Here is a 26987-nt window from a genome sequence, read left to right on the forward strand (position 1 = left end):
GGGAAGCCAAGGCAGGTGGATTGCCTGAGCTCAGGAGTTTGAAACCAGTCTGGGCAACACGGTGAAACCCTGTCTCTACTAAAAATACAAAAAATTAGCTGGGTGTGGTGGTAGGCGCCTGTAATCCTAGTTACTCGGGAGGCTGAGGTAGGAGAATCGCTTGAACCTGGAAGGCAGAGGTTTCAGTGAGCCAAGATTGTGCCACTGTACTCCAGCCTGGGTGACAGAGCAAGACTCTATCTAAAAAAAAAAAAAAAAAAAAAAAGGTAGTACACATTTGCCAATATCATCCACAGTCTAAGAATTAAGAATATTTTTGCAGATTACTAATCAATTTTTGAGGTTCATAATGTCTCAAGCCTATGATGTAATCAAAGTAGCAACTCTGTCCAAATAAATAAACTAATATAAATATTTTATCAATTTTAATTTCCAGCTCCTATTTAAGAAAGGGAATGGAATAGTTAGGTAGATAGAACTGATATATCAGGACACCTGAGATTTATTATTTTCCTGAATATTACCAAGTTTGTTACTATAATTCCTTCTGTTGAATTGTGACAAATGAGAATAAATTATACATTTTCAGATATTTGTTCCTTTAGAATTCATAAAGTAGAATAAAACACATACACACACACATTTACATATACACAGAGACCTATTAATAAAAATTCATGATCAAGAAGGCAGTTTTATTTAAAGGAGCAGATATAACTGGATTTCAGAGTTGCAGAAAGCTTGGCTCACATTTTTTTACATTAATTTCAGTATATATTACTGCACAGAAAGATGAGCAACACTATTTACTTAAGCCAACTCATTTTTAAAACTGTAATTTTGGATGTGAATGATGATAGAAAGCAGAGAAATTATCCTGATGAGCATTCCAGGCTCCAAACAAAAGATATATGAATGTTCAGGCTTTAAAGGTTTAGGCACATATGAGTTATAAAAATATTTAATTTCTGAACAAGAATAGATTCACATGAATGCTATATAAAATTTTTTTAAAGTCTTCCCTGACCACATATACTATGGGCACAATACCTAAGTTTGTATCTCTGTTAACAGGTCAACAATTTATATATATATTAGCAGCACATTACAGTTACAAAGTTAACTTATAAAAGGATTAAAACTTGGATACTGATGGATGCAGCTGGAAACCATCATTCTTAGCAAACTATCACAAGAACAGAAAACCAAACACCGCATGTTCTCACTCATAGGTGGGAACTGAACAATGAGATCACTTGGACTCAGGAAGGGGAACATCACACACAGGGGCCTATCATGGGGAGGGGGGAGGGGGGAGGGATTGCATTGGGAGTTATACCTGATGTAAATGACGAGTTGATGGGTGCAGCACACCAACATGGCACAAGTATACATATGTAACAAACCTGCACGTTATGCACATGTACCCTACAACTTAAAGTATTATAATAATAATAAAAAAAAAAACAAAAAACTTGGATACTGAACTTTTCTATGACAGAGCACGGAATGTCTTTTCACTTGTTCAAATCAACTTTTGTGTTCTTGCACATTTCCTGTTGTTATTTTTCATTATATTTTGTATGAATAAAAGTTATTAATTTCTATACATTTTGTATTTTACTACTTTACTGAACTCTCTAAATATTTATACTAGTAGTTAGATTTTTCAGTTGGTTCTCTTGAGTTTTCCAGATAGACTGTCATACCATTCACAAGTAGCTACCATGTTACCATCTTCTTTCTAATTTGTATACCTTTTGTTATTTTTCCTAAGTGCCTTAATGTCTACCTTGAGTACAATGTTGCATAATAATGGTAACGTAGGTATCCCTGTCTTGTTCCTGATACTAGTCATGATTCTATATTTCCCCATTAAACACAGTTTTGACTTTTGTATATATATTTTCCCTGAATTAGTGTTATTAAAGATTTTAATGAAGAATTTAGGTTGAATTTTGCAAAATCTGTTTAGCATATCAGTAGCTGATCATATAATTTTTGCATTAGATTCCAGGCCCAGATGGATTCATAGAAGACTTCTAGTATACCTTGAAAGAGTAGACGATTCTAATTTGTTATGTCAATTCCAGAACCTAATGTATGAAAGAAAAACTTCTAAATCATACAGCAAGCATAACAATGATACCAAAATTACAAGATTACACACACACACACAAAATAACTGAAGACAAGTCTCACTTAGGAAAATGGATGTAAAAATGCGAAGTAGCAAACAATTCAGCTAGAAATTTAAAAATAATAAGTTATGACCAAGTATGATTTATTCAATAATGCAATGATAATTTATTATAAGAAAATCTATTACTAAAATATTTCATGTTAATTTATCTAAGGAGAAAAATCATATGGCTAAATGCTGAAAACTGTAGCCCTTGAAAAAATTTTTCTAGGGAAATGGGCTACTTAGATTTTTGAAAAATATCTCCTGAGTTTCAGTAAAGTATATTTTTCTACAAAACTGTCCATTTCATCCTGGTTTTCTAATGTATATATGTAAGTTAAACAAAGTAGTCTCTTATGAATGTTTTAATTTTCTATGTTCTTTCCCACTGTTTCTTATTTTATATAGCTATATTTTCTCTCTTTCTTGATTAGTCTAGCAGTTTATTTAAAAAGCTAGTTCTTCGTTGTATTTATTATTCAGCTGATATTTTTTTTAACTCATTAACTCATGCTTTTATCTTTACTAATTCCTTTATTCTATTTTTCCCTGGTCAATTTTGTTGTTTACTGATAAAAATATTAAATATAAATCTCACTCTGAGTACGTCTCTAGACAGGTCATATAAATTGTGGTACAAATTGTTTTATTACTATTTTTTAGACACTGTGCAATTTCAGTTTGTATTTCTTCTTTGGTTCGAGGACTAAGAAATTCATGCTTTCCCCAGAAAGTAAAATTGTTTTATTTCCTACATTTTGTTGTTTTATTTTTAGTTTTATCACATTATGAGACAAGTTTGCTGTATTTTTAATTTTTGAAATTTATTGAGATTGTCTTTGCAGTCTAGTACATGGTTGATTTTTATGAATATTCTATGGGTACTTGCAAAGAAGGCATATCCTTTATTTACAGAATTCAGAAAATACCAGTTAGATTTTCCTTGTTACTTATGTTACTTAGATCTTCCATTTGATCTCACTTCAACTGTCAGCTTACTAGACATTTCCATAGACATCTTCTCAAACTTGCACAACCTGAGGCCAGATGATCTCCTTTTCTCTGCTTTTCTAGCACCTGTACTTCCGGCTACTTTAACAATTCTTGCATTGTATTATAATTTACTTGTCCATACATTCAAGGTCCTTGAAAACAGGACCTGACAGCTCTTGGCACATAGAAGGACCTCAAAATCATTTGTTGAATGAATGGATGAATATTTTATAACGTTCTCCCATTTAGAATTTCTCTTTAAAAAGAAGGCTGGAGAGGAGGGGTCAGGGAAGGAGACAGTGGTAAGAAAATATTATAGATACATTGGATGTGTCTGGCAAGTGGAAAATCTTCCAAACAAGTTCTATAATTCTCAGCCAGACACTGGCAGCCTAACATGTTGGTACTCAAATATGGATCAGTAGCACGCCATCAGCCCAATTGCAACAGGAAAAATGGCCAGTGTTCATCACCAGCATTACCTGTTTCCCTAATTTTGTACCCTGCCTCTGAAGACACCACTAATCTCATATTATTTTTCTGGTTTCAATGTTTAGAAACTTCCTCAGTCCTTTTCTACCTTTTGAAATGAAAATTCCAATTAGGCCAGTCTCTGTTAAGTATTGGTTTTATTAAAGTAACTTGCAAGGAGTTGTGACTGACTCTATCGACTTAATTTTTCAGGACATATTTTCATTGCCAAATGGGAGCCTGCTAATCTAAACAAATCTTCTGAATAGCCCCTCCACTTTCATGCCTAATCATGCTTTGTGAATGCATGGAATCAGCATAGTTTATTGGAGGCAGCCATATACAATCTTGCCCTTTCCCTTTCGTTTCCTCATCTGAAAAATGAGAAACTCCATTAGCTGATTTAGAAAGTTGTCTCAGCTCTGAAGTTCTGTCATTTAGCCTTTGTAAATTATTTTAAATAACCCCAATCACCATTGGAGATTTGGTGAGGGTAAGCAAGGCAAATATTGAACTTACAATAAATCCTCAAATGGCAGATGGCATGGTCGGCGGGGGTGTATAGTCAGTCTTTGACTATATCCACAGCACTGAGGTATGGCACAAATCATCTTAACAGTGGATAACCAACTATCAAAGACAAAGAATGGGGAAAGGCCTAAGAGATCATCTGGTCCATGTTCTTTCCATAGACGTAAATCCCCTAGAAAAATGTAGTGTAGGTTAATCAAATATTCTTATTAATTCTTAGGTGCAAGACACCAGGAAAACTGAAGCTGAAAGAATTAGAGTAAAATAAAAAATATTCCAAGTGGCAAAACTAGAATGAGTATGTGATGTCACAGTGGAAACAAAGCTGGACCAAGAATCTAGCTCTAGGCTTGGTTTTTCTCTTAACTAGTTCTTTGACATTAGGAAAATCTCTCAAGCTCTCTGACCTCAGTATTTGCACAAGTATTGTATGTAGAGATAGAATGAGTTATATATTAACTTTTTGAAAATTTAATGTACCCTACACAAAATACATAATAATAATTCTTCACAATGACAATGTGCTTCATGTGAGACAAAATCTGGCAAAATGATACAAACTTGGTATTTTCATAACGTTACTCATTAACGAAAAGCCTTCATTATCACCACCATGAGTCATAACATTAGATAAAGCTCAACAAATGTTTATGGTAAAGATCACATTCAATTATGCATTATAAAAGCATAAATGAATCTCTAGCATTTGAGAGACTATACAGTTGATATCCAGTTTATCCAAAATTCCATGGAAATAATTTTGCCTAGCTTTCTGAAAATTAATAATTAATAGTTTTAGATGTAAAGGTAAAACTGAGCGTTTCAAACCAAACAGTAATTTTAAAACAAGAATTGTAGTGGGAAAATTAGCCCCTCTCTGATAGCACTGATGTCAAGATACAGCAGTTTTCCCAAATCTCTTAAGTGCTACTATCCAGGAAGAAGTCACACAAGAGTGACTCCCATGTTTAACTTTAATGAAGATCCTAAATTGGATGAAACTATTAATTAATCTAACTAATTTGCAGCACTCAAGGCATTGATTCTAATGGCAGGATAGAAGTATAAAAGGTAATTCCACCATGATGATGAGAGTTAACATGTTTGAGCATTTACAAGGTACCAGGCCCAGTTCTAAAGCATTACCTACTTGTTATTTCACAGATATCTCAATACTTATAGCAAACCTATTAGGTGGGCTCCATTATTATCCCCATTTTTCAGCTGGGAAAACTGAAGCACGGAGTCATTAAGTATTGTGTCCAAACTGTACAGCTAAGAAGAGGTAAGACAAGATTTAGACCCTCAAAGTCCAATACTAGTGCTTATAGGGTTTATCACCACTCTAACTCAGCACTGATAGAGTGGAAGTCAATCATCTATTCTCTTGTATTTATTTACCTCTGTAAAACAGATTACACAAGGGCAGGAACCAAATATTAATTATCTTTGTATACATCTCAGCATCTCACACACAAGAGTCTACGATGATTTGTTGACTTACTGCTGAAAATATGCAATTCATCTTGGGGCCCCATATCTGTGTATACAATGACAAGTGGAAATTGAGATGAGAATTTATTTAAGTGATTCCATAATAAACCCTTACAATGAAATGTTTTAAAATATGAATTATCCAGTTTTGCTTTTTATGATCATTAAAATTAGAGAAAATTTGTTGATTCAGACTATATTAGGTAATGATTAGCTTGAATTAAAATATAGGACTAAAGCAGGAATTCATAATGCTTTTTTCTATAAAGAGATAAATAGGTAACATTTTAGGCTTTCTGGGCTTTAAGTTCTCTGTTGCAGCTACTCAACTCTACCATGGTAAGTGGAGACTAGAGAGCCGTAGAGAATATGTAAATGAATGGGTATGGCTGTGTTCTAATTAACTTGTATTTACAAAAGCAGGTAGCAGAACAGATTTAACTGATGGACAGTAGTTTGATGACTCCTGGACTTGAGCTTAGGTAAACTGATTTTGAATAGCTGCTTTTATACATGTTCAAGCATGGAGCCTACTTAAATGAATAGATTAAAAATGAATATATTATGGTTTTTCTTCTCATAATTACACTAATTAATTATCCTCCCAGTTATCTTGCTTATTATTTTTAAACTGAACTTTTCTCTTTAAAAAGTTAAAAAAAGAAAAAAAAGAAAAAAACCATCAAATGTTTCCAAATTCTGGATTCATGAGGCCCAAAATAAGCAACTTATCTCCCCTTTCTCATCCTTTTTATCTATATTTCTTTCTCTCTCCTCCACAACAAAGATAACATATATTAACTGTCAATTGCTGCATAACAAATTTCCCCCAGATTTTAGTGACTTAAACAATATTTTAATCTTACAGTTTTGATAAGCATTTTTATCTTGTAGTTTCTATGAGTTAGGAATCCAGGTACACCTCAGCTGGAACCTCTCTTTCAGAGTCTCCCACAAGGCTGAAATCTCACATGATTTCATAGCTGAGGCTGTAATCTCACATGAAGGCTCAGCTAGAGAAGGATCTACTTCCAAAGCTCACTCATACAGTTGTTGGCAAGATTCCGTTCCTCCTGTGCTGTCAGACTGAGGCCTCAGCTCCTCACTGGCTACTGGCTGAATGCTACCCTCAGTTCCTTGCTAGGGAGCCCTCTCCACAAAGGCAACATGAGAAAAGCCAGCAAGAGAGTGCCAGCAAGAAAGAAAGTGCAAGCAAGATGGAAGGCAGTCTTTTATAACCTAATTGTGGAAGTAACATCCCATCAATGCTGACACATTGTATTTGTTAGAAACAAGTCAGTAGGTCAGCCCATAGTCAAGGGGAACAGATTATCCAAGGACATGAATACCAGGAGACAGGAATCATTGGGGCCCATTTTAGAAGGCTGCCTACCACACACTATTATAATAAAACTAACTCTGCATTGGTCTTTTAGTGTAATGCTGTTTGTATTAGTCCGTTTTCACACTGCTGATAAAGACATACCGAAGACTGGGCAATTTACAAAAGAAAGAAGTTTAATCTACTTACAGTTCCACGTGGCTGGGGAGGCCTCACAGTCATGGCAGAAGATGAAACGCACGTCTCACATGGCGGCAGACAAGAGAAGAGAGCTTGTGCAGGGAGACTCCCATTTTTAAAATCATCAGATCTCGTGAGACTTATTTACTATCATGAGAATAGCACAGGAAAGACCTGCCCCCATGATTCAGTTACCTTCCACTGGGTCCCTCCCACAACACATGGAAATTCAAGACGAAATTTGGGTGGGGACACAGCCACACCATATCATTCTGCCCCTGGCCCCTCTAAATCTCATGTCCTCACATTTCAAAACCAATCATGCCTTCCCAACAGTCCCCCAAAGTCTTAACTCATTTCACCATTAACTCAAAAGTCCACAGTCCAAAGTCTCATCTGAGACAAGGCAAGTTCCTTCCACCCATGAGCCTGTAAAATCAAAAGCAAGTTGGTTACTTCCTAGATACAATGGGGATACAGGCATTGAGCAAATACAGCCATTCCAAATGGGAAAAAAATGGTCAAAACAAAGGGGCTACAGGCCCCATGCAAGTCCAAAATCCAGCAGGGGCAGTCAAATCTTAAAGTTCCAAAATGATCTCCTTTGACTCCATGTCTCACATCCAGGTGACTCTGTTGCAAGAGATAGGTTCCCATGGTCTCAGGCAGCTCCGCCCCTGTGGATTTGCAAGGTACAGCCTCCCTCTTGGCTGTTTTCACAGGCTGGCATTGAATGTCTGCAGCTTTTCCAGGTGTACAGTGCAAGCTGTCAGTGGAGCTATCATTCTGGGGTCAGAAGGACGGTGGCCCTCTTCTCACAGGTCCACTAGGTGGTGCCTCAGTAGGGACTCTGTATGGGGGCTCCCAACCCACGTTTCCCTTCTTCACTGCCCTAGCAGAGGTTCTCCATGAGGACATCACCCCTACAGCAAACTTCTGCTTGGACATTCAGGTGTTTCTATACCTCTTCTGAAATCTAGGCAGAGGCTCCCAAACCTCAATTCTTGACTTTTGTGCACTCACAGGTTCATCACCACGTGGAAGTTGCCAAGGCTTGAGGCTTGCACCCTCTGAAGCCACAGCCTGAACTCTATGTTGGCCGCTTTCAGCCACGGCTGGAGTGGCTGGGATACAGGGCACCAAGTCCTGAGGCTGCACGCTGCAAACAGCACGGCAACCTCAGGACTAACCCACGAAACCACATTTTCCTCCTAGGCCTCTGGGTCTGTGATGGGAAGGGCTGCTGCCAAGGTCTCCAACATGCCCTGGAGACATTTTCTTCATTGTCTTGGTGATTAACATTCAGCTCCTTGTTACTTATGCAAATTTCTGCAGACAGCTTGAATTTCTCCTCAGAAAATGGGATTTACTTTTCTATTGCATTGTCAGGCTGCAAATTTTCCAAACTTTTATGCTGTTTCCCTTTTGAAACTGAATGCCTTTAACAACACCCAAGTCACCTCTTGAATGCTTTGCTGCTTAGAAATTTCTTCCACCAGATACCCTAAATCATCTCTCTCAAGTTCAAAGTTCCACAAATCTCTAGGCCAGGGGCAAAATGCCACCAGTCTCTTTGCTAAAATGTAACAAGAGTCACCTTTGCTCCAGTTCCCAACAAGTTCCTTATCTCCACCTGAGACCACCTCAGCCTGGACCTTATTGTTCATATCACTATCTGCATTTTTGTCAAAGCCATTCAACAAGTCTCTAGGAAATTCCAAACTTTCCTATATTTTTCTGTCTTCTTCTGAGACCTCCAAACTGTTCCAACCTCTGCCTGTTACCCAGTTCCAAAGTCACTTCCATATTTTTGGCTATCTTTTCAGCAATGTCCCACTCTACTGTACCAATTTACTGTATTAGTTTGTTTTCACATTGCTGATAAAGACATATCTAAGACTGGGCAATTTAGAAAAGAAAGAGGTTTAATGGACTTATAGTTCCATGTGGCTGGGGAAGCCTCACAATCATGGTGGAAGGCGAGGAGGAGCAAGTCACATCTTATGTGGATGGCAGCAGGCAAAAGAGAGCTTGTGCAGAGAAACTCCCGTTTTTAAAACCATCAGATCTCGCAAGACTTATTCATCACTATCATGACAGCAGCACGGGAAAGACCTGCCCCAATGGTTCAATTACCTCCCACCAGGACCCTCCCATAAAACATGGAAATTTAAGATAAGATTTGGGTGGGGACACAGCCAAACCATATCACTGTTAAAATCTTTAATTGATGTCCTGTCAACGGGAGTAATTTGTACCTTCATAATATCCACATCCTTATAGGCTCAAAATGTAACTGTGACTCTGTCTTCCTAAGGAGCTCAGGGTGGGACCGATTATACAGTATTTCTGCAAATAAGGTGCTCTCATTATCTGACCCCAGGAGAGTTGGCATATGCTGAATAATTATTGCATAGTATTAGACAGGAAATACTAGTTTCTGTTTCAGCTCCATCATTCTAATTTTATAAATTTAAAACTAGCTGTGCAGAGCAAAAAGGGAAGTGATGAGTGTTAAATGATATGGGTAATATAGGTCTTAAATTGATTTGGTACTTACTGCTTGAAGACTGTTTTTTGATTGATATCAACACTCCATTCTTACTGGTGAGAGGCAAGCCATCCAGGCATAGGATATTTGCTAGTAAAAAAATTTTTTCAGGATGTGTGGTTTCTTTGCTATCCTGGTTCTAAATGGCAATGATGTGACAGGCATCATTTTTGTGATAGGCTCTCCTGATCTAACTTGGGGTTTGTCATTTGTTTCAGTAAACTGCAGACCCTGTAACAAGCATTTGGATGCAGTTTATTTGAAAGGTGGTCACAAGAAAGACAAAAGAGAATGTGGAATGTAAACAGTGAAAAGAGAAAAGGCAAACAAGTGTATTACTGAGTTGGTTACCATGAAGGACAACTAGTGTTCAATTCTGCTAGGCATCCTCTAAAAACTGTGTAGAATTCTCTTCAGACTTGCCCCAACAAGTACCAGGAAATCTAGGGTCTTTATCCACCAACTCCCATCCTTCCATGGTTGAGGACTGCCCCTGGTAGTGTTCTAGGCTTCCTTGCATGCATGTCAAGAAAGTTTCTAAGGTACCAGAGAAATCTCTTAGGCAGAAAAGCTGAGCTTGGGGTGAGTTGCTGAGGGTTTATGTGAGAATTGTCCATTGAATCTGCAAGTAAACTCAGTGTATCTGCTATGCACATGGTATTGCACGTGCAATTGTTTTTCCTGAATTAGTCCTATTTGCTTCTAAGCAAGGAATTCACTATTTTAGGCAAGTCTTGCCTGGCACATAGAGGCATTCAATGAAAGGACATTATCAGATGATACTGAAAGTGCTAAGAAGGCGGAGCAGAGGGCCTGAAGGCTGTTACTGGGACACACAGCTCTGATCACCTTGAAATTGGGAACACATACTGCTATTGATGGGGTTTCCTCTCTCATCACTTTTTATTTCCCTTGAGTCACAGAATCTTAGAATAGCAGAACTCTTAGAAATTATCAGTCTAATCCTTTTATATCCCCAAGTGGGAGGATGAGGCCCCAAATCGTGAAATAATGTGCCCAAATTTGCAATGTTAGCCAGTGGCAAAGCTGAGGTTCACATTTTTGGCATCTTCTCATGGCCCTCTCCAACACAGGCTTGCTGCTTTCTCTTACTTTAGAAATCATACTTGATTTCCACCAAGGGACTGAGATTGATCTAAACTTTCTGAAGCAGATGTATGCAACTGATATGTTAGAAACTGAGGCACTCAATGAGCCCAACCAAAATATTTTCACACTTATACTTTATCTTTCAAGCATTCTATACACTTCCATATTGAAAAATAACAATGCTGTCTGATGGCATGGCCTTTTTATTTCTTCAAAGAGCTTACACTTATGTCATTTTATTCAAAAGGCAGTAGGATTTCTTTTTAATCATTACAGACTCCTGTAGGCTAGTATCTATTGCAAATAAGTATCTAACTATTAGTGGGTGATCTGTGCTTCTGGTTTTTTGGTAAGCAGAAAGGAATGGAGCTGACTTGTATCAAAACGCTGCTCAACTATAGGAAGTGGATACAGTAGAGACATAATTTTGGTAATTTTTTACTAACAAAAAGTGAGATCAACAGCCCAGCCAGAAGCTTTTGAACCACATTAATTACAAACCTTTGACTGACCTGTAACTTCTTTTCTTGTTTTCTCCTCCTCACATGGAACCTGGAGCATGGTGGGTGCCTGGAATTTTTCCATTTCAGTTTCACTTTGAATAGTATGAAACAGTAGGTAGCTGATTAGCTTCAAGAGCTTTAGGCTAGAACACACTAGGCTTGAGCGCCCAGAGTCCCATGCCAAGAAGGGAAGGTTTCTGGCAAGTTGGCTCCTATCGAGACATCCTTGATGACCTGCGGCTTCTACTGTGAGCTCACATTAAAGTACAGAGCTGACACTAAACCAGTCCACAAGCCAGAGTCTGGGTGGCAAAGCTTCTTGGCTACCACTGACTCTACCATTCAATTGAAATTCATATTTCACACTATACTCTCATATGTTAAATGCTCTATGGCCCTCCACTAAAGGAATCCTGTTCTCATCTCCAGGATGTAGCATCACAGTGGTCAGAGGATTCAGGTGCATTGGTGGGGGAGTTCAGCACCAGGAGGGGCCTCTTTGTACCCTGGAGTTATCACAAGATTCTAGGTATTTTGGGGAAATGATTTCTCCATCACTGCAAGTTGAATCAGGCTTCTAAGACTGCCTCTATTTTGTAGTCCAGAATCACCCATTCCCTACATATCTTACCCACTGGTCATCTCAGGAGTACATCATCCATGATTGTTATGAGATGATGACACATCTGCACATAGTCACTCAACACAGGTATACCCACTCACTCTGGTAAGGTTCTGAGTTTGAGAAATGTTCAGGGGTGAAAGGTTTGGCCACTGCTTCCTTCCTGATTTGGCTCCTCATCCCACTATAGGAGGCATAGGCAACTTGGAAATCATAAACCAACAAGCTCAGTACAGGCAGTGGAGACCTGTCAGTTCTTCCATATGCCTCCGCCCATCACTGTAAACCTTACCCACCATTCCAAGGCCTTTCCAAATAACAATTATTAAACTTCCCTCTTTTATTTCCTTGCTTGTAAGTATGAATTTTGAACCTAGGATAGGGTGGGGAGTAAACGCACAAATAGTATACAAGTAGTTGAGGCACTAATTGCTGACTGAGAAAATGAATGAAGATTGTGGTTATCTGCCATCTATGAACACTTATCTTCACAGTATGTCCATGGCTGTAGGTGTGACAGCACTACTGCTGTTTCTTGCTTGCCAGTCCCACTGCATGTACCTTCTCACCTCTTTTCCACATCAGATGTTGTCATCTGGTGTAATCACAGTCTGTGAATAATTCTCCTGACTCATCGCCAGACAGGGAGGTTCCCACAGGGGTCAGTGAGGCAGAAAAGCACAGAATTTGGAGTCAAGCCAGACTTAATGCAAATCGCAGCTCAACCATTCTTTTGCTGTGTGATCTTGGTAAAGTTAATGAGTGAACCCAGTTTCCTTATCCTTATAATGGAGATAACTCATAGAATGCTGGTGGTGTAAGCTTTTTGTTGATGATAGCAGTGGTGGTGATTTTGTTCTGTTTGCTTTTTGTAACAGTATGTATCAGTCCCCATGATACACAGGAGTGCTCACTGCAATAAAGTTCCATTTATGTGAATTTAGATTATGTGAATTTAAAACACAGCAATATAAAAACACTAACAAAGTCTTAGTCCATGCACAAAACATGAAATCCAAGATATTCTACTTTACATTATTCCTCTGGGGAAAACTGCCTTGAATTATGCAAGTTTTGAATTATGCAATGTCTTCAGGGGCTCGTCCCTTACAAGCCAATGTGTCTGAGAATCTACAATCTGCCAAATGAGTGTTAAGATTTATATAAAGTATCTTATTCAATCCTTCAATGACCCCATGAAACTGGAATGTGTGGGCCCCTACTTTGATATGAAGAAATCAAGATTCCAAAAGGTTAAGTAATTTTTCCAAATTCATTGGTCATTCACCTAGGATTCAAATCCAAGTTGGTCTAGCTTCAAAAATGTTCCTTATTTTTCAGTTTCCTCCTTTCTTCCATATCTTCATAGTCTCCCCAGTTTTTCTCCTCTTTCTCTCTCTCTCGCTCTTTCATGCGCGCGCGCACACACACACACACACAACACACACACACGCTGACTACACAAACATTTATTAAGTGAAGCATCATCTCATCATCTCCCCAAAGCCCATTGTTGTCTTTCCAATTCTGAGATCACCCAATTGGCTCTTTTCTTCATTGAGATTGTTTTTCCACCAGTGGGCAATTTGTTCCGAATCCCCACTTCCCCCTTATTCCTGCCCTTGATGGATAATAAACATACATCACTTGTTTTGTCACTGAAGGTGCAGGCACAGGAAGCAGACTATGGCAGGAATCAGTGTGCTTGTCTATCAGCCAAAAATATAGTGACATGGCAGACATAAGCACAGGGAAGAAGATGCTGCATTGCCCTACTTCCTCCAGATGCTAACCCCTCCTTCACCTTGACTCTCTCAGATGCCTACATTTGCCGGAGGCTGAGACTTGGGGGTGCCTTTCTGCAGAGTGTCCCTATGGTGCCTCTAACAATGGATATCACCTGGTGTTGCTTGTATATTCCAGGGCTGGCAGTTTTACTCTTCTTGTACCTCTCCACCCAGGAAACTCACATGGATAGTAAGTTTTGGCAAGCTACTTTATACAATTTTCTGACCACCATAATGGAGAGAAATATATTCATCTTTAGAAATAATATCAACTCACTAGGTCTGTGTACCATCCAATGCCCAACAAACTAATTGGTCCTCAAAAATCCATTTATAATTGGTCGGTTCCTGCAGATATCAGGCTTAGAGGCATTGCCACCCAATGTCTATTTCTGCAAGCAGCACTTTCGTAAGTAATTCTTTACTTAACCACTCGGCTTAGAACCCAACAATAATATTAGATATAGAGAGAAAATGGGGTGAGGGTGATGACACTGGGATGGGCCAGTAGTCAGTGCTGTCATCATCCATCTCTGCCAAGGAAATCTGATTTTCCCAGCATTAAACGGCAGGTGTGAGCTCTTTAATTAGGCAATAAAAATGGCAACTTGTTGTGGGGAGGGGATCATGGGGAGGGATAGCATTAGGAGATATACCTAATGTAAATGACGAGTTAATGGGGGCAGCACACCAACATGGCACATGTATACATATGTAACAAACCTGCATGTTGTGCACATGCACCCTAGAACTTAAAGCATATATAAAAAAAGAAGGCATACAGAACTTTAGACTCCCATAAAAAAAAAAAAGATAATTGACTGCTTAAAGCAAAAAATGAAACTGATGCATTGTTAGGTTTATAATGTATGTTGAAATAAAATGTAAAACATAAATAGCACAAAGTCTAGTAATGAAGAAGTGGAAGTATACTGTTATAAGGTTTTTGTACTATAAGTAAGGTCTGGCATTCAATATGAGAGGTGTGGCATCTCTAATTTATCTCTATAAACCCTAAATCAATCACTAAATCAATGAAGAGTTATAGCTAAAAGAATAACAAAGGAGATAAAATGGAGTCATAATATTCAATCCAAATGGTGGTAAATAAAGACAATAAAGGAGAAGAAAGAAAAGATGAGAAAACAGAAAAAAGGCAAGGTGGTAAATTTAAAGCCGGCTAGAATAATAATCACACTAAACATAAATGGCCTAAATGCTCCAATTAAGAGGTAGCAATTGTCAGACTGGTTTAAAAATCAAGAGTCAAATATAAAGTCACAAACATGTTAAAACTAAAAGAATTGGGGATATAGTGTGCTAACACTGATTAAAAGAAAATTGAAGTGGCTATATTAAAACTAGACATAGTAAATATTCTTGCTTTTTAGAGCAAATAATACTAACAGTAATAAGCAGGGTCATTTTCTACTGATAAGGGGGTCAATTCAGTAAGTGGACATAACAATTATAAATATGTATGCACCTAATGACAAACTCCAAAATGTATGAAACAAAAACTGATAAAACCACAAGGAGAACTAGACAAGTCACAATCCACATAGGCAGAGATTTCAACCTTCTCTCTCAATAACTGATAGAATATATGAACAGAAAATTAGTAAGGATATTAAAGGCTTGACACAGACTATCAACCAATTGACATAATTGAATATTACAGACCAACACCAACAGAATTACTTTCAAGTTCACACAAAATATTTACAAAATGAGCCCATAATCTCTGGGACATAAATCAACCCTCAATAAAATTAAAAATTGTATTAGTTTGTTCTCATGCTGCTAATAAAGGCATACCCAAGACTGAGTAACTTATAAAGGAAAGAGGTTTAATTACTCACAGTTCAGCATGATTAAGGAAGTCTCAGGAAATTTATAATCATGGCAGAAGATGAAGGGGAAGCAAAGCACCTTCTTCACAAGATGGCAGGAAGGAGAAGTACTCAGCGAAGGGGGGAAGAGCCCCTTATAAAACCATCCGATCTTGTAAGAACTCACTCACTATCATGAGAACAGCATGGAATAAACTGCCCCTATGATTTAAAAAAAAAATGTCAACTTGGCAGTAAAACTATAAACATGAAATTGTACAGCACCATGAATCTTTGGCACTAGGATTAATTTGACTATCTGTATTTTTTTCTCATGATACACTTACTGAATATAGGTAAGAGACCAAACAGAAAAAGCAAAGCCAGAATTCTCATTACCACCTCTGTTAATTACTAGCCATATAAAGTTTAGATATGCATTTAATAAACTCATTTCCCCCCAAAATGGAAATGGAAAGCATGATGGTATACTTTATAGCATTCAATAAAAGATAAGTTGATTGGAGCTACCAAAGCCTTCTATTTTATGTAACAGAAGCACATCTCAGGCTACTGTGGCCAACAGGTATCTCTCATTTCAACAGCTGCATTAATCAAGGTTAATTAAATATTTTCCACATATAAATTAGATACAATGAAATTGTACTGTACAGAAGAAAAAACTTCTATTCTGCTTTATCAATAGTTTTCAGGCATAGTTTGAGAATAATTAAACATTTTTTATTTGTATAAACGTAAGTGGCACAAGTGCAATTTTGTTACATGGATATATTGTGGAGAATAATTAAACATTGACTCAAGCAGGTGGATATGAGGAATCATTCCACTTAAAGAAAGAACATCTGAATATTTTGAGATTGCCCTATGAATACATTTTGTTTCTTTTCTATTTCAAAACAACACTTGATCATAGTCATTTGTGATTTTTCTCCACTGTAGTGAACTGCTCTCTGTACATGTTCATTAGCAATCCTCCTTGATTAGCTGCTGGAGGAATGTCACAGTTCTCTGGGGTCAGCCTAGGGGCTAGGAATATGGATATACTTTAGTTGGCACATTATCACATGGAAGTGCCTTGCCCATGAGGAATGGAGAGGGCATCCAAGCTGTAAGGACATTCAAGTAATCCTTGTACAATCGTGACTCATTATTTCTGTCCTGGGGATAAACATCATGTACAAAATGTCCCAACCAATAACAGCAACTGGCTTCATGGCACAGGAAACAGTATAGTGTCTGAACACAGACAATACAAATTGTGGGGCTAAAGGAAATAAATTCATGACTTGATTTTCCACTTTGAAACTGAAATAAGGATGTAATTCATGAAAAAAAAATTGACTCTATTAAACTTGCCAAAGTTTTCAAAAATGCCAAGACAGTATTAAAAAGAATATTAATGGGAAACACCTCTAAGAAATGTCTATATAATGCCAAACAACTGAGCAACTAACCAAATTCCATGATCTCACTTATCTGTTCAAACAACAGATAAATGCTAATCTAGCACCATGAAACCCTAAACCACTTGACTGGTTCTACTTTCCCAGCAGATATATTTGCAAACTACATAAGTTGTAAAGTCATATAAATAATAAGTATTCTCCTTTCCCTTAATGAAAATAAATCCAGAGTAATTTGGATATCAACAACTGTCATCACTAAAAGACCAAAACTACATTTTTCTTCTTTTTAGTTCTCTTTTTTTTTCTGTAGCTTACCCTTCATATAAAGCAATAATTGTGAAAGAAATTTGAATTTATATAGCACTTGGAAAATTTGACAGTCAACAAAAACTTATGGGGACACTTACTATATGCACAAAAACGTCCTTGGTGACATGGATACAGAAGACATTACTGGATCTATATTCCCCCAAGTATCCTATACTTTAGTTGGGTGGATAAAACACATATGCATGAAGCAAACACTAAACTGGATGATTCTATCTTTAAGTGCATTACAAATTCTAAAGACGGGCAAGGCCGCCGTCGGCTAGAATTGGCAAAGAAATTATCACCTTGGGGATGGGATTTGGTCTACTCCTTGAAGAATTATCTGGAAATAAACAGATATAAAATGTGGGAAATGTTTCTATGCTGGGAGAAGGGTTTTTCCACCTTATAACACTATTAACATTTGGGACTGGGTAATTATTTGTCATAAAGAGCTGTCCTTTGCATTGTTGCGTATTTAACAGCATCCCTGGCCTCAACCCACTAGAAACCAGAGCAACTCTTTACTTCCCAGATGAAACAACCAAAAACATCTTCTGACACTGCTGAATGTTCTTGGGAGCAACATCACTTCTGGTTGAGAACCACTGGACTAGACATAGTTACCTAGGTTTTTTGTTTGTTTTTGTTTTTGCTTTCTCTCTCTCAGGGTTTTCCAACCTCAGAATTATTAGCATTTTGACTGGATGTCTTTGTTTTGGATGCTGTCCTGTGCATTATAGGATGTTTAGAAGCATCCATGACCTCAACTACTAGATGCCAATAGCAGCGCTCCCTGGTTGTGACTACCAAAAATATCTCCAGACATTGCCAAATGTCCCCTGGAATGAAAAGTCAACCTCATTTAGGAACTACTGGTGTAGACAAAGTCATCAGTGGGAATGGATTTGGCTTACTCAGGGCTAAGCAAAGTGGCTTAAACAAAACACCAAGCTTGTGTTACGAAAGAGTGCCATAAGATTGATTAACTAGGATAGACACATGCTGTGCGGGGCCTTGAATACCAGAGACTGCAATAGGCAGCCACAGTAATTCCTAAGCAGATGTGTTTCAAAATGAAATTGGGGTTTTAAATTTAATTTCACAGAAGCAAAAGACTAGGTGCCATGAGGAAGAACTGAATGCAGGTGGACTGGTTAGGAAGTTGTTATAATAACCAGACATTAGGTGTTGATGGATAGGATTAAAGTGATATCTTTGGAATGGAGAGAGTAAAGAGTAAACCCAGGGTTGCTTTACAGACAGAAATGTTGAATCTGTGCAATAGATTGAATATTAGAGATGAAGATAACGGAGGGGGAAACAGTGGCAAAACCAGGTTGCTAGTGAGAAGGAAGATTTAAATGAGATGAATAAGAAGGAGGTGGCATTTAATATGTTTAATTTTGCAAATACTAACTGTAGCTATTTTAGAATTATCACAGAATGCTGGTGAGAGGTCAGGGCTGAGGGAATAATTTGAGAACTTTGGAAACACAAAACCTTCATATCCTGAATAAATGCATCCACTCCTATAGCTTTCTTCTTAATTCCTGTAGCTTGATAAAATAAAAATTTCCTTCTCACTCACATTATACTCTACTGTGCGGTGGGTGGGTGGCTGTAGGTCTTTTGGGGATCCAATCTTCTTCCATGTTATGGCACTGCCATCTTAAACAGGTGACACCTAAGGTGGCTGCAGAAGGTATAGTCCTAAGGGCCTCATGGAAGATTTTAGAGGTCCTAACATGTATAACTTCTGCCCATATTCCATTGAGGATCCAAGAGAAGTGGAAAATCTAGCTTACTGGTAGAGGAAATGAAATTTAGAAGAATATAGCCAGTCTCTGTTATAGCACTCAACATACACACACTACCACCACCACTACCCTGACACACAGAAATAAGAAGAAAGCTATCGGAGTGGATTAATTCATTGAGGATATGAAGATAGAGTGAAAACTGAGGAGGAAAGAGTTCAAGAAATGGAAATACCAAATGGAATAAGATGTCCCAAAGAGAGTAAGGAAGATCAGATGATTCAGAGATGTTGTTGATTCAGAGATGTCAGAGAGCCTGGAAGAGAACCAACCTATATAGAGGTGAAAGTGCCAAGAAGAGGTGAGGTAAATTTCCATAAGGAGGATAATGTCTACTTTGCTGAGACTCTTGCTTTCAGAGACAAAATAGCATCATGATAATTGTTTAAAAAGGGAGTGAGGAAGGAAGGAAAGGAAGGAAAGGAAAGGAAGGAAGGGAAGGAAGGCACCTTATACATCTATACTCCACCTCAAAACCATCATTAGCTTATCTTTACAAATTTTTGAAACCCCAAACCTATCAGCTTGACTTTCAATGCCTTCCTTTGCCAGCCCAGCCTACCTGTCCACCCCTCACCATTACCTCCCAGGTGCCCAGCATATCCTGGTCACTGGGTTGCTCATTATTTGCAAGACCACTATACTCTCTCCCATCTTTATGGCTTTGATTTTACAGCTTCTTCTACCCACCAAAGACCTGGCTCTTCTCAAGCCCTAAAACAAGTGCCACACCACCTAGAAATAAAGCCTTTACTGATTTTTCCATCGACATTAACCTCCCCATATTCCACCAGACTTTTTGTCCTTCCTTTACTTTGTCATGTGGAACCATCTACTTTATATCAGTTATATGTTCATGTGACTGTCTCCCTCTGTAGACCATGGAATTCTTAAGTGGTGAGGCAGGGTCACTAAGATGTACAACCCCAATAAAAAGGAGATAACATTAAAGTCTAGGTCAGAGGCTGGAAAATGTTTTCTGTAAAGAGCCATATGGTATTTTTGGCTTTGTGGCCATTTGGTTTCTGTCACAACTACTCAACTGTGCCATTTTGGTTCAAAAGTATCCACAAACAATATGTAAATGAATGAATATGGCTGTCTTCAAATAACAGTGGACTGAAGTTGATCCGTGGACTATAATTTGCTGCCCCATGATCTATGTGAATGATACTTTCTGGAGCACAGCATGAGTGTGGTCCCCTGAAATATAATCTGGGAAGTCCTGGGGAGAATTAATATACTTCTTAGTCATCTTTGTATCTTTTACCCCATCTCCCACCAGCACCTAGTACAGCCCTCCATGTAGTAGGCTCTCAATGTTTGTTTTTGTTTTTCTGAATTAAATATGCCTGAAAAGATACCAACTGAGTTAATCATAACAGCATTTTGAGAACTTCATTACCTTTTAAAACTATCTTGCAAGTTTGTAGTAAAGTCGTTCAAGAAGGAATCATGTAAGTCCAAGAATCATAAAAAGAATGTGACAAGGAGGCTAGGCGCGGTGGCTCAAGCCTGTAATCCCAGCACTTTGGGAGGCCGAGACAGGTGGATCATGAGGTCAGGAGATCGAGACCTTCCTGGCTAACCCAGTGAAACCTCGTCTCTACTAAAAAAAAAAAAAATACAAAAAACTAGCCGGGCGAGGTGGCGGGCGCCTGTAGTCCCAGCTACTCGGGAGGCTGAGGCAGGAGAATGGCATAAACCCGGGAGGCGGAGCTTGCAGTGAGCTGAGATCCGGCCACTGCACTCCAGCCTGGGCGACAGAGCGAGACTCTGTCTCAAAGAAAAAAAAAAAAAAAAAGAATGTGACAAGGGAAGATGTGAGCTCAAAACATCTAAGGAATAGGAGCTGAAAGAAGAGAATCTGACATCAGAGCTGGGTAAAAGCAACAAAAAGGCATTTCAGTTCTGAGAAACCAGCACCAAGGAACATCACATCATATGTGATAGATGTCTCACAACACCCTCTAAATCCATGTGAATAATGCATTTAATGCCAGCACTTCAATGCTGGAAAGATGTTCATGATTTGGAGGAAACTCGGAGACCAACCAAAATGATTAAAAGACTGGAAGGACTCATTTATGAGCAGCTATAAAAGAAGCCAAATATGAGCTTGGTCTGCTGATTGCTAGAAGAAGATGGAGAAAAGGTGTATAAATTACTGAATGCTGTAAACACTAGGAAGAGGAGGAATGATGGTCAGCTCTATTGGACTTAGCTCTTGGTATGCATATATCTCGGGCATTAACACATTCCTCTCATTATTGGGTCTTAAAACATTTATGGGCCATCTGAATAATATATAACTAGAAATGCTGTGATTGGTAATGTTCTATTATTACAGGAAAATAGGATTGCTCCAGAAGAGCAAATACAAGACAAACTATTGTTTATTAAGGAAGCAAATGTTCCAGGAATGTTAGGCGAGCTGAGAAAATAAAAACTCACTAATAGTCCACTCTTAGAAGTATCAAATATATACAGTTGTGGGTAGCAGTATATCATTCATAACTGTTTAAAGCACAAAGATGCAAAAATAGCTAGATATTTCCTCCCTTCCTTCTCTTTCATTCATTCATTCAGTCAGTCAGTCAGTCATTCAACCATCAGTCCATCTATCCATCATCAATCCATCCACCATGTATTTATCCACCAATCCATCTATCCATCCCACATAACTACTGCCTTTGCACTATTTGCTAGGTCCTGTGCTGGTGATACAAAGAAATACTGCACAGGGCCTAAACTAAAAACAAAAACAAAAAAAATAAACCTACAGTCTAAGAGTAGGGTCAGGGAATACTTTAAAATATAATTGGCTGGGCACAGTGGCTCACGCCTGTAATTCCAGCACTTTGGGAGGCCGAGATGGGCAGATCATTTGAGGTCAGAAGTTTGAGACCAGCCTGGCCAACATGGTGAAACCCTGTCTCTACTAAAAAATACAAAAGTTAGCCGGGTGTGGTGGCACGTGCCTGTAATCCCAGTTACTCAGAAGGCTAAGGCAGGAGAATCATTTGATCCTGGAAGGCAGAGGTTGCAGTGAGCCTAGATCGCGCCCCTGCACTACAGCCTAGGCAACAGTGGAAGACACCATCTCAAAATGTGTATATATATATATATATACATACACACACACACATATATATGCACGCACACACACACTCCAGCCTGGGCAACAGTGTGAAACACCATCTCAAAATATATATATATACATATATGTGTATATGTATAGATATATAAATTTGTATATATATATACAAATTTGTATATGTATATAAAATTGTAAGTTGAGTGAGATGAGGGACATCTTCCATGTAAAAAGTGGGCAAAGAAGGAACAGATAAGTTCAATAGAGAGTGATAAGGGAACAAAGAAACGTGGCCCCTAACTCAGATGAGAGAAAGGAGAAAGGTTGGGGATGCTTCCCAGGGGAACTGATATCTCAGCGAAGTACTAAAGAATTCTGAGGCAACTATTAATCAGAAGGAGTGGGAATAACCATCCCAGGTAGGAAGAATAATATGTTTCAAGGACTGGAGATAACAAAGTGCTAGATCATTTTGTCACAATACATGTGGAACTGACACAAGTACTTCGGATTGTTTTAGACAAATAGTGTAAGGCAGGTGGTGATCTTAAAAACAATAATTAGAGGCCGGGCGCGGTGGCTCAAGCCTGTAATCCCAGCACTTTGGGAGGCCGAGACGGGTGGATCACGAGGTCAGGAGATCGAGACTATCCTGGCTAACACGGTGAAACCCCGTCTCTACTAAAAAATACAAAAAACTAGCCGGGCGAGGTGGCGGGCGCCTGTAGTCCCAGCTACTCGGGAGGCTGAGGCAGAAGAATGGTGTGAACCCGTGAGGTGGAGGTTGCAGTGAGCTGAGATCCGGCCACTGCACTCCAGCCTGGGCGACAGAGCGAGACTCCGTCTCTAATAATAATAATAATAATTAGAATATATTATGATTGTGGGTGAGTTTTATGTTCCTTATTAATTTTTGTTCCTTCCAAAATTTATCCATTCACAAAATCACACCCTTCTCTGGCCAAATAATTGCAAACATTTATAAGGACTTATTCTGTGTTTGAAACTATTCTAAAATCTTTATGTATATTAAGTGATTTTATCCACTTAACAACTCTACGGGGTAGGTACTATTATTGTTCCTATTTTAAAGATGAGGAATAGAGGCAGAGAGAGGTTATATAACATAACTGAATTATACAGATAGTAGCAGAGCAGCATTTCTTAATTGGGGCATCTTACTCCAGAATCTCTGCTTTTATGTCCACTGTGCTCCTGCAAACCTTCTAATTCAAGAGCCTATTTTCATATCTTTACTTCTGTAACTCACCTAAAAGTTGATCCAACAAATAATCAGAGACACAGTCAAATATTTTGGGAGAAGAATGTTTGTAACAGCAACATTTATAGTCATAAAATATAAGATAGAAAGTAACCTATATGTCTTACAATGTGAATGTTTAATCATGGTATAGACCATTAGGCAAGCATTAGAAATTATGATCTAGAAGAAAAATAAATAACATGGGAAATGCTCAGTATAAAGGTCAAAGGTAAATGCAAAGATACAAACTATGATCCTAACAATGTGTTTGTGTGTGTTCGGAAAGGAAATCCACTAGTCAGACTGAGTTCCAATTCCGATCTTGACTCTGTCATTTATTACTTTTGTGACCTTGGGTAATAATTTCATCCCTCTTTACCCCAGTTTTCTCATCAGAAAATTGGGATGAGTTGTTGTAAGGCTTAAAAAATTCACACACATAAAATGCTTAAAATACTGGCTGGCAAGCACTTGACAAATACCAAAATACAGGAAACTATTTAAAAATTAGAACTGGATTGTACACATTCAGATGGTAGTTTAGTAAGTATTCTTTGTAGTCCAGGATGCAATACTTTGTAACTTCATCCAATTATTTTTCCCTTTTACAGCTGAAAAAATAATTTTAAGTTGAGAGAATGAGGGGCATTTTCCATTGCAAGTAGAAAGTATTTGCTTTCAGAATCTACTTTGTCAAATTATAACACTTACTAAACACTTAAGCAAACACTGAAGGGTTACCAAAGTTTTCTTTTTAACCAGATACCTTCTCAAGGCTAGATTCTTGATATTTTACTTTGGTTGAATACTCTTAAATTGTGAGGATTTAAAACTATTTAGAACTGTGTTTTCATGTCAGTTAGGATCAGTAAATTGAAGAAAATTACAAATTGGCTTCTGAAGAGCCTAAGGCCATACATAGTTTATTTCTCATCCATGTTTTGAAATTATCTTAATTATATTGGTTTTTAAACGTTAATTTAAAAAAATAGAAGTGAGCAGTTTTAATAATAGCACCCATCTATTTTGCCTCAAGGTTTCATTTTTCTTTTTTTAATTAAGAGAATAATTATTTTTAATTGACAAGTAAAAATTGTATATATTTATGGTGTACAACATGTTTCAATATATGTACACATCATGGAGTGTCTAAATTGAGCTACTTAACATATGCATTATTTCACATATTTATTTGTAGTGAGAACACTTAAAATCTACTGTCATTAAGGAAATTCTTGAAGTCATCTTTGGACCCGATCTCAGGAATAAAGCTACTGGTTCGGGGGCATGTGACTTTCAGTGCTCTGCCCAGAATCTTCAAAGTAGAATCAATGGCTTAAGCACTTTCTTAAGAAAACGCTGGAAAATCCTTGACCAAGGAAATTAGGTTATTTTGCTGCTCACACCATTAAGAATCTGGTTTCCTGGCAAGCTTTCATAGTCTCTCTCTCTCTCTCTCTCTCTCTCTGTGTGTGTGTGTGTGTGTCTCTCTCAGGTCTCCTATGTAAAAGCGATTGACATCTGGATGGCGGTGTGCCTTCTGTTTGTGTTTGCTGCCCTACTGGAATACGCAGCGGTGAACTTTGTCTCCAGGCAACACAAGGAGTTCCTGCGCCTCCGAAGAAGACAGAAGAGGCAGAATAAGGTATGATTGCCCCTCAGTTCAGACAATGTAGAGCTTGAGTTGGTTAGCCAGGCAATATAATTCAGAAAACAGAAGAGCGCACAATAAGCAAGAAGCCAAGGTTAATTTTTGTTCTGATTTGTCCTACTACACTGACTTAGTGCTCAGCTTAGGCCTTTAAAATTGGGGAGGACTGTCAGATTCAGCAAATAAAAATACATGTCATGGAGTTAAACTGGAATTTCAGATAACAACAAACAATTTTTAGTATAAGCACATACCAAATATTGCATGGGACATACTTATACTAAAAATTGTTTATCTGAAATTTGGATGTAACTGGGCTCCCTGTATTTATCGAGCAACTCTAATTGGGGATATATACTCAATTTGACCAAGTTACTTTAAAATCCTGGTTCTTCTAAATATTGACTCTGTGTGTGTGTGTGTGTGTGTGTGTGTGTGTGTGTACATCACTGATCTGATTGAGTTTTTTTCATCAATTGCTCTGGTTTTATGTAAATTATTCCATACCCATGTAGATTACAACATGATAAATCTAGTGAGACTGATCTTATGATCTCAACTTAAACTTTAGTGCAGAATCCTAAGCTTTACACTGTCCAGAGACTTGAGGTTTGAAATGCATAGCTCAAGATCTCCAGTCCTGTGGTTCCCAAACTTGCCTGCACATTAGAATTGCCTGAGGGTATTTTAAAAATCCCAAGCCTTAGACACAACCTTACACCAATTAAATCTCAATGTTAGGAGGGGCACCAGCCTCCGTATTTCTGCAGCTCCCCAGGCAATTCTGGTGTGCAGACATGCTTGGAAAACACTGTTCTGCTTTATAACCCAATCTTGTAGAGGCTATCAAAAGGCTTGCACCTGTTTTCCATTTCAAACTCTGGGAGAGAAACATACCCTTTGATATGGAGAATGTTACCTCCTGTAACAATACTGCTTGAGAACTAAAGTTAACATTTTATGTACAGTAGAGAGATTTTTCAAAATCTGTTCCAAAAAATATTTGATAAACTAATCCTGCTGGTGAAGTAATAGTTATATGCTACTCTGTTGGAATGAAAACAAAAATATTCCACAGTCACTATTAATGCTGCAAATACGTAGGTGTAAAGCTGAATATCTGTTGTGAGACATTGCTTATACTGAGGAGTTTATGTGGGTATGAGCTCACTGAGTTCTGACTGCATCCACTAAAAGCTTTCCTGCACATACTCTGGGCTGAAAGAGATAAATCTGTGCTGTTAGCTGCCCTGTCTCACTCTTCGCTACCTCTCAGGAACATTCTGTCCTGCCATAGATAAGGAGAACAAGTAAACAAGCACAAATATCCTCTTTGCTGTACGTTACCTTTTAATGTTGTGCCTTTCTCAATTTTCTCCTCACTGCCTCCTTGTTGGTGCTATCGTTTCTTTAATCACATTCACAGAAGTTCAGCACACAGCAGCAAGAGTTCAGGATCACTTGTGCCACCCAGAAAATATTCTTACATTATGATGGTATTTCAACACAAAACAGTATAGAACTCATGCTGCAACCGCCTCAGTGGATGGTTTAAGTCCTTCAACAACTTCTTTTACATATGGTAATACTGCTCAGGTTTCCCAAACTTACCTTATCGTAATAAGACTCACCTAGGACCCCTCTGAAACATACTAATTCTCAGTAAAATTCCTTTCAGATGTTGATTTATAAAGTTGGGTGGAATACAAGAATCTGTACTCTTAATAAGCCCTCTAGGTGATTCTTATGATGAGGTAACTTTAAGAAACACTATCCTGGCTTACTGACTGCATGCTCTCCTAGACCAGAGATGGAAAA

At 38.1% G+C, this 26987-nt stretch overlaps 1 protein-coding gene across 4 annotated transcripts in view; it reads left to right on the top strand.

Moving 5' to 3' along the window:
• GLRA2 (glycine receptor alpha 2) overlaps positions 1 to 26987 on the top strand; it is a 222265-nt gene that overhangs the window by 143605 nt on the left and 51673 nt on the right. For all 4 annotated transcript variants that reach the window (XM_050775257.1, XM_050775255.1, XM_050775256.1 and 1 more), the window contains one exon: positions 25014 to 25163. In XM_050775257.1, the coding sequence (XP_050631214.1) occupies positions 25014 to 25163 (150 nt within the window). The remainder of the gene's footprint in view (positions 1 to 25013; positions 25164 to 26987) is intronic.

Source organism: Macaca thibetana, chromosome X (genome assembly GCF_024542745.1).
Source record: "Macaca thibetana thibetana isolate TM-01 chromosome X, ASM2454274v1, whole genome shotgun sequence".
Classification (NCBI taxonomy): Eukaryota; Metazoa; Chordata; class Mammalia; order Primates; family Cercopithecidae; genus Macaca; species Macaca thibetana.